The following is an 8,797-nucleotide window of genomic DNA, read 5'->3' as shown; positions in this document are numbered from 1 at the left end:
TACATCTCTAATGCATGAGTGTCTGAATTGGCAAGGGAGCAGACACCCACAGAGGATGGGTCATCTTCTTGTGATTGGAGTAAAATGGAAGGAAATTAACCTGGAATGTCTGCATGGAAAATGATGTGTGTGAGTGGCAAGATTTGGATGCTGGATTTGGGGTTATGAAGGCATGAATCACACCAGTACTTGTGCTTGAAACACCTGCGGAACATTTGTACAAAATTTGCCAAAAATGCCTATACGTCGAATAAAGGTCATGGAGCACCCTCCCCCCTCCCAGTTCTACCCTTACAAACCCCTTGTCAGGAACATTATGAAAAAAAAAAAGGATTTTTGGTGAAATTTGCGTATGCCTGGATTTTTTTAAGATTTTGTTGGTGAGATGTTTCAATCTCTCCTTCTGTAAATCAATACTGAAAAATCCCCAGCCATTTAACTTCAGGTACCCCATGGTAAATCAAAGCTCCAGTGACTAATGAAAGAAAACAACTCATAGCCCTGGTTAATCACAGTCTGGAAAATAAAAACACTCCAAATATTTCGTTCCCTTCCATGTTTTTATAAATCTCACACTATGTGTGTGTGTTTGTGTGCGCGTGCGTGTGTGTACGGGGGGTGTGTACAGAGCGTTACCTATTCCAGGTAATAGGATTTGTAAGACATGCTAAACCGTCTGTTCCTCTGCTTCCCCAGAACTCTGCCTACTCAGTTTGTAGTCTGTATTGCACTTGTTTTGTTGGTTTTTTTGTGATTTGTGTTGTTGTTTTTTTTCTTTTTTTTCTTTTTTTTTTTTTTTTTTTAAACAGGCTGGAAAACATTAACCTCTTTAGCATGAGTGTGCAGCTCTCCCTCCACCTGCTTTTTTCCTCAGCTGGCCAGGTGCCGCCTCTTATATCTTGTGCAGTTACTGAAAAATGAAAAGGAGAGGAGGAAAAAAAAGAGAAAAAAGAAAAGGAAAGAGAAAGAAAAAGGCACACCATGCTCCTCTGCTTTATGAGTTCTTTGTCTCCTCCGCTTCATGTTAAGGCCTCCTGAATTCCTCGGCTCAGACCGTCGTGACCCTCATGACGAGCTCTCTGTTACTACTAGACTGACTCCTCTGTTCGTGAGGCCTCAGGTGGCTGAGTATATGCAGGATGGTATAAGCACAGTGGTGGTCAGAGAGGGTGCCTGTGGCATGGCCGGCAGCCCGTGCCCCGCTGTCGGCTGGAGCGGAGTTAGTGGCTGTACCACCAGTGGAGGACGAGTGGGTGGTTTGGGAGGAGGGGCGCTGATTTGTCCTGGTCCCTGTTTTTTGCTCCTCCATGTCCTTTGTTTTGTCATAGTTCAGCACTTTCCACTGCTGATTGACTGCCTGCCACCGTTTAAAAATCCGGTAAACCGAGGGCCCTTCGTGTATTATTAGACCTGGAGGGAAGTGGGAAAGAAATAAACATAAAACAGAAACAAAACTTTAGAAAGAACCACAAACCTACCCCAGCACCTTTCCCCAGCTAGCTGGTTAATCTCAGCTCTCCCTCAGCCAGCGTTTACTCCATATAAATCCTGTCTTTTAATTACCGACAGTCAGAGCACTGGTGCTCCTCCTCTCCTGGATCCCTTTTCCCCCTGAATTAAAAGGATTACAGTTTTATCTCAGCCATCGATAAAAGGATCATAAATGCAGCACAGTGAGTTATGCTCTTACAGCAACAGAGTATGTTTACCAATAAATGCCTGAGGTTCCTCAGTCGCTGAACTAATTTTTCATGATGCATAGGCATGATTCACTGAGCTAACGGCATGTGTTTGGAGGGGGTGTAACTGGATCTGATGTTCCAGTGACGGCTGCTGCTCCAGCGCCGTGTGTGTGCACAGCCCGTGTCTCTCCCCACACACACAGCAGCAGAGCAGACACACATGTGCAGGCCAGAGGCAGCAATCAAGCCAAAAAAAAGGGTCTGTCTATTCCTGTAAGTGGTTTGTTATCCAAGGCAAAGTTTTGCTCATTTGCAGAGCAGGTACCTCACTGTACGTCATTGCTTCCTCTCAAGGGGGAACTCACGCTTGACAGAAAGGGCAGATGAGCTCACACAGCGTGTGCACTGACTGTGTCCTGTTGCCCACCTGCATTCACCAGAGCTGATGTCTGGGGGTGGCACTGAGCTGCATGACACCTGACTTCTAATGGTCTCCGTATTCAAAAAAGAATGAGCAGCTCAGGCCCTTCCACCCAGCAGTTATCTCATCTCCCAGCTGTCTCCATCATCCTCCCCAACCTTGCCAGATGAATAAGGAATTAAATAATTTTAGTTGTTTAGATGATGACAGTACTTGAGTATTAAGCTCTGTTATTATTAAGTTGCCAGGCTCTGGCTAGACCCTTTGGAAGCACTAGGTCCAGCAGTGGCTGCAACACAGGGATGTTCTTCTCCACTTGGGCTGGAGGAAGCTGCAACATCTCATGTAGATTAGCTGGCAAACTGTAATTTATCCCACAGGCTTTGCTAGACAATGGGATTTATGTGGAATGAGGGGGGTCTGAGTCTCCTTGTTTTGCAGCCATCTGTCTCTTAGGAAAGTGCCTTTTTATTCCATGCAACTAAAGCCAGACCAGCAGGCAGGACTGGGTGAGTTAGCACATGGATAGCTTCATTGTTCTTAATGACTATGGCTTCACCATTCTCAATCAGGATCAAGATTATCGAAAACATTTCTAGGAAGAGTAGCTCTCTTACCTGCCTGTTGCAAGTGTAAAAGTACAAGAACAAAAGACCCACAAGAAATAAGAATCAAAATCATGCCTAAACAACGGGGCTGACTTGACCGACAATGTGTGGAGAGATGATAGTCACCACAGAATAAAGTGGTTTATGGCTATTCCCAATGAATCAAATGCTACAGCTTTAGCAACCACCTGTCTTCTCTGGATTGTTCTAGTTTTTGATGGCAGATAATACTGGAGTAAACCCGTGCTACATCAAAACCCCAAATACCTGAAGGTCATCTTACCCTTAGGGCTGATCTCCCCATTACTCAGGGTCTGGATCTGATGTTAGAGAGTTTAAATCACTGCTTCAGTACAGACTGAGTTTCTAGCCTGCCTGGTTTTAAGCATAACTAGGAGCCCTGCTGACTGGATCACAGATTAGCTTCAGGGGGACTCTCACATTCATTGAAATGTGGTGCCAAGCCTGCTCCCTGGCTGTAAAAGTAATTACACTGGGTAGTTTAAGTATGCAGATCTGACTGGTTTGGGACAGGGAATGGCATAGGGCAGTACAGTATGAGAGAGTTCTACTCTCTGGTTCCCATAGGGTGTTGAGATTACACAGCTGTAATCCTGCAGTGGTGCTGGCTTTTCATAACCAAACATCATGACATCATAATAGAAAAATGTGGTTTTTCCCCCCTGCTTTGAAACATGGTTGAGAATTCTGACGTGGTCTGATCAAAGCATCAACAATAAAACACAGGACTTAGGGAAAGCCTGCAGATCCAGCCAAGGAGATAGAGCTTTGAAGCAGGCCTGAAGTGGATCGGCCCATGACAAGGGACATTAGACATATATTTAAATGAGCTGTCTGATCTGTAATGAATGAAATTTCACTCTGATCAATGAGAGAGCCAATGTTTCTCAGAGGCCACCTTAAGCCTGGGATAAAAGAGTTGAAATCAAATGCTTTCTCTTTGGTTGTAGCACATTCTTCATAGAATCAAATCCATTCTACGAAGTATTAAACACTGAGCCAGGATTGTAAATCTATTCTTAATTACCTTATCACAAATATTTAATGCGCAGCCTGATTCAAGAGGGCTGTTTATAAAATTCTTGTTTGTTTGCCTTCTAATTATAAATGTTTATGATCTTATGCAATTAACTGTGTGATGCTGATGGATGGGTTGCTGAGTCAACTGAGCACCTGCTTTCTTAGATAATTCTGGTTTCCAAATATTTATAAAAGTACAAAATAACTTGTTTTCGTCTGTATTTACTGGCCTCTAAATTACTTATCGATTTCCCAGTGTCAAGCTCAGGAAGTTGTAAAATTAAGAAGAAACCAAGTGGAGGGGTAGGCAGGGAGGCGGAAGTAACAGTGATTCATTTGCAAGAGTAAATGCCAAGAGCAAGCAAGAGTCTGTCCCTTTATATCAAGCTGTAGGATGCTTAATGCTCCCATTGAAACAAATTTTGTCTGTCTTAGATAAATTAGGATTGGAATTTCTACATTCAGCTCTGTGAATCCGCTAACAAAAAAACCCCTCCCTCAAAGATCATTCTTGTTGGCAGAGGTGAAACTTTCAAGTTTAAGGCCAGAATTCAGTGGGAAATCCTTCAGGAAGAACTGTATTCAACTTGACATGTCCAGCTAAAGCCAATTATTCCATAAGTCAAATCCTCTGTGTGGGTGTGTAAGATTGTAGGTTGGTGTGAACTTCTCTCTCTGTGCAATTCTCTCTTTCCAACACATAGAGAGTTTAAGATGGATTCTGGTAGTGTCCTGGTCCTTTTACACTCCTTCCCAGTTTACCTCACCCTCTTCTGTTTCACAAAATCTGTTCTCAGTTGATCCTCTGTGAAAATCATCCTCTTCAGAAGGAAAATCTCTGTAAATTTTACACGGAGCTTGTTGGTCCAGACTGTTGCCTGTTTTATGAAATCCCTAGTTCGTGGTGCTGGTGAAATAAAACTCCCATGGAATGTGGACACTGATGATGTGCTGTTCTCATTCCCATTTTCTCGTGTAGAGACCTGGCTGGACCAGCATTGGACAAAATTCCTTGAGCTGAAAGTTGTAGAAAGCTGGAATTCCTTGGTTTAGAAAGAATTGGATCAGCATTGGATCAGCAGACTTGTGACAAAACTGATCAAGAGAAATGGCAGATGTAACAGGGACAACTGTGTTTATGTCTCTGGGTAAGGAAGGGGGAATCAGTTGGTGTACCATCAACTGTGAGGTTAATTGGGGGGTTGTGAACCTCCAATCTAAGGCAATTTTGGAGCAGCAGTTTCCCAGAAATGACAAGCAGTGACCTCCTAAACACGGTCAGACTCTGACACCAAGTTATCTTTTCACCAGGACTTTCAGCCTCTAATTAAAACTTTCCTCTTATTCCAACACTTACCATGCACTTCCTTGAAAGAAATAGGTAAATTCTTGGGAAAGGAACTGTTTCACCTCTTTGCCCATAAAAAAACCACCCAAACAGGGCTTCTGCTGACAGTGGGTGGTACATCATCCCTGCACTGATACTCTTATTATCTGCTGGAGGAAAAATCAGAGTCCATTCCAGCCAGTTACCTTCTCAAAAAGGCCCTGTCTTGCCACCTGAGTTGTCACCTCTTGTTTCCACCTTCAGCAGCACTTTGCTCTTTTGTTTTCCTTTCCAAATGCAGTTTCATCTCAGCCAGACAGCTGCCATGCTTTAGCCTGTTTCTGTTGCTTTCATTACTGGGTGTCAGGGGAAGATTATGGCAGCTGTGATCAAAGCTTAATGTTTGCATCCACAGCAGTGGTGACTCAGGCCAAGGTAAACCAAGCTTTCTGGGAGACAACACTTCTCATTGCCAGCTTTTCTCTCTACTGACATCATACACAAACACTCCCCTCCCTTTCTTCGAATTCTTTAATCTTTTGTGACAATCTCAATTTTCTCCACTTTTGTTTCCAAAACTCCAGCAGCTCAGCCCTCACTTATCTCTTTGCCTTAATCTCATCCTATTTGCTCCATCCTTAGTTGCCTTTTATCTTGACGTAAGAGCAGGAAAGTGGCTCATGATAAACCAGGAAAAGAGAGCCAGAGGGATCTGTTCCAGGACATATGGGCAGGGAAAGGGATACCTAGTATCTTGCATTCCCCAACATCGTGACCAGGTGAGTTCCAGTATGACATGTTCTTTAAACAACCCAGCATACAATCCTCCTGTGGGTGATAATCAAGGCTATAGAGCTGTGCTCTTCAGGAAACGGGGTGAACCAAGGAGTGGGGAGAGATAGTTTCATAATTGAAAATAATGTCATGGCACCAGTAGGACTCTCACTTGGGCTGATTTGGGAGGAGAGATGTGAACCTCAGAGCTGACCAGGTTGGGAATGAGGTAATGTCCTTCTTCTCCTCATTCCTGTTCATCATCTCCAGAACCTCTTCATTTCATCCCCCTTTTTCTGCACGTGAACTCCCCAGGAGGGTGCAGTCCCTAGACCATGGAGGTGCAGAATCAGCACTGTACACACCACCTGCCTTTTGATTCCCTGATGAAATAAACTAATATGTCACAGAATTCCTGTCTTCAGCAACGTGACTGTCGGGTCCAGCTTGTGTTTGCACTTCTCTTTATTCGATTACATCTCGTTGATTCCTCCAATTTGCCAGAATCATTTAAAATTTCAAATGCTGATCTGATCCTCCAAAGTGCTTGCAGCCTTTCCAATCTTGGTGTCATCTGTGAATTTTATAACAGCACTTCCTATTTAATTATCTAAGTCATTAATAAAAATATTGAAGAGAGCAGAGTCCAAAACAGTCTCTACTTGAAATGGGTTCCCAGTTTACAGCACACCACTGACAACTACTGAGAAGGCAGTTTTTCCACTCTCTGTACACCTGCATTATAATTATGTAATCTAGAGCACATTTCTCTTGTTTGTTTAGGAGAATCTAAAGGCAAGGAATCAAGAGCATTGCCCAAGTCACAGCATAACAACCTAACTGCTTTCTCCTTAGCCACTAGTACAATGATCCTTCCAAATCACAGATGGTTATACCCTATGCTCATCAGTTGGTTACCTAAAAAAATATTCTACTATCTTTCTATGAATCAGTTAAGCTGATTTGCCCTTCATTTCCTTCATCCTCAGTTCTTATTTTCTTCAATGATAGAGGTTATATTTAAAGATAGGTACTCTGCTTGCATTTCCCCAGCTGCCTGGCACCTCCTGCATCCTCCCCAAGTTCCTGATGGTGAAATGCTCATGGGTCAGAGACTGCTCCTGCAGCTTCCTCTGAAGTTCATTAGGACATGCTGACAATGACAGAACTAACTCATTTGAGGCTGTTCTCTTCTGATTCTGCCCTGGGCTTCCTTCTCCGCATTAAAATTATTTTAGCTAAGTTTTCAGGACTGAAACAAAGGCAACATTTAACTCTTTGGCCCTCTGTGTATCAAATATTACTTGAGCTCTTAGACTTGCCTTGTTCTTCTTCTTTACATATGCTTATGCACTCATTTCTTTTTGCCTTTTTTATTCCTGGATGGTCATCTTGGGGTTCAACCCTGATAGCTGCCCGTGCCTGTGTGATTTCTAGAGACTTTTCATTAGTTGAAGGTTATTCTTTCTGCCTTTTGTGTGACTGTAGCTTCTGATTTTGGGTCCTCAAAGAGTTCCTGATGTAGCTTCAGTGCTCTCTTTCCACACTTCTGAGCTTTCCCCTGCACAGGCACAGTTTGCTGTTGTGCCTTCAGTATCATCCTTTTGGCAGCTGTGAGCTGTTCACAGCTCTTTTATCCTTCAAGTTCTCTTCCCAAGAGACCTCCCTGCTCTGGTCCCCTGAGGCTGCTGCCACTGCTTTTCTGGAGTCCATTATCCTCACATCTTACTTTTTTTCAGCTCAAGAACGCTTTCATCAAACAGTCACTTTCCATTCAAACTACTGCTACATTCAGATTTTCAGGGATTTTTTGCTTTCTGGTGAAATCGAAAAGGAAGTATAGACTCCTTCATAACTGCCATCTCCACTTTCCAAAACATAAATTTTGTCCCCAGAATGTTTCAAGAGCTTAGTGGACAGTCAACCCTGCATATAGGAGTAGTTCATAATGGATGAGTTAGAACCTCTGGTGCTGTCTTTTAGACATTTCTGGCAGTTGCAAGACGCTTGACCAGTGGTCAGGACTTCTATAGTCCACAAGACATCTAGCAAAGATTTGCTCTGAATAACACTTGAACTGTACTAGGAGGATGAGCAATTTAGCAACTACCAGCACTGAATGAGAGACAGTATAAACAGAAAATGTATTCATAATGATTGGAGCTAAAATGAATGCTTAACATATGGAAAAATAATTAGCTGATTATAATCAGGCATTTTCTTATCGATCATTTTCAATGCATATTTTTTTAGTATCTTAAGAACTGATTATGTATGAATCTGGACTGTATTTTGGCTTGGCAGAACAGGGATGTCTGCTTGGCTGGACTCTGTTAGAGTGCTGTTGATCACTGGATGGCATGTACCATTATGGAATCCATAGGTCTGGAGAAGATAAAACACTCCTGCTCTCTAAGTGCATTCACCATAACAAGATTTCACTGTCACAGGGCTTTCACAGCATGCGTGTGTCATGCTTGGATCTCCTCAGGCCACAGGGGCCACAACTCCACTGGGTCATTACAGCACAAACAGGTTGGTCCACAACCTTCAATTGATGACTAACCAGAAAACCTTGTGTTTATTACAGCTTATCTCCTCTTGTTCAAGGGCAGCTGTTCCTCAAAGCTTCCTCAGCCCCTGGTGGGCCAGGGCCCCCTACAAATGCAGAAAGAGCCCTTCTCCCTCCCTGCTTCCTCCGCTCCATCTGGCAGAGCCATGGGAGCAGCAGGTCCCATCTGGGCGGGTGATTACGCTGTGTCCCAAGCTCTCTGCAGCCATTAACACCCACCCCCAGACTCAGCAGGAGTCCTGCTGGGTGGGAGATGGATCCAGCGTGCCGCCATCTCAGAGAATCCCCACAGTTGCTGCTCCACCAGGCGAGTGATCATGGAGCAGAGCGTGGGGGGTTGGGGAGAGGAGGCAGCTCCTTTAGCACTGCTGG

At 43.7% G+C, this 8,797-nt stretch overlaps 1 protein-coding gene across 1 annotated transcript in view; it reads right to left on the bottom strand.

Moving 5' to 3' along the window:
- Positions 1–333: 333 nt before the first annotated feature.
- The window catches only part of MARCH4 (membrane associated ring-CH-type finger 4), a 99,073-nt gene continuing 90,609 nt past the window's right edge, over positions 334–8,797 (bottom strand). Inside the window, exon 5 of the mRNA XM_027637266.1 lies at positions 334–1,410. Coding sequence (XP_027493067.1) covers positions 1,049–1,410 — 362 coding nt within the window. The 3' untranslated portion in view covers positions 334–1,048. The remainder of the gene's footprint in view (positions 1,411–8,797) is intronic.

Source organism: Corapipo altera, unplaced genomic scaffold (genome assembly GCF_003945725.1).
Source record: "Corapipo altera isolate COAL_440 unplaced genomic scaffold, ASM394572v1 45, whole genome shotgun sequence".
Classification (NCBI taxonomy): domain Eukaryota; kingdom Metazoa; phylum Chordata; class Aves; order Passeriformes; family Pipridae; genus Corapipo; species Corapipo altera.
The sequence above is the reverse complement of the archived record's forward strand: the minus strand, read 5'-3'. Positions and strand labels throughout refer to the sequence as shown.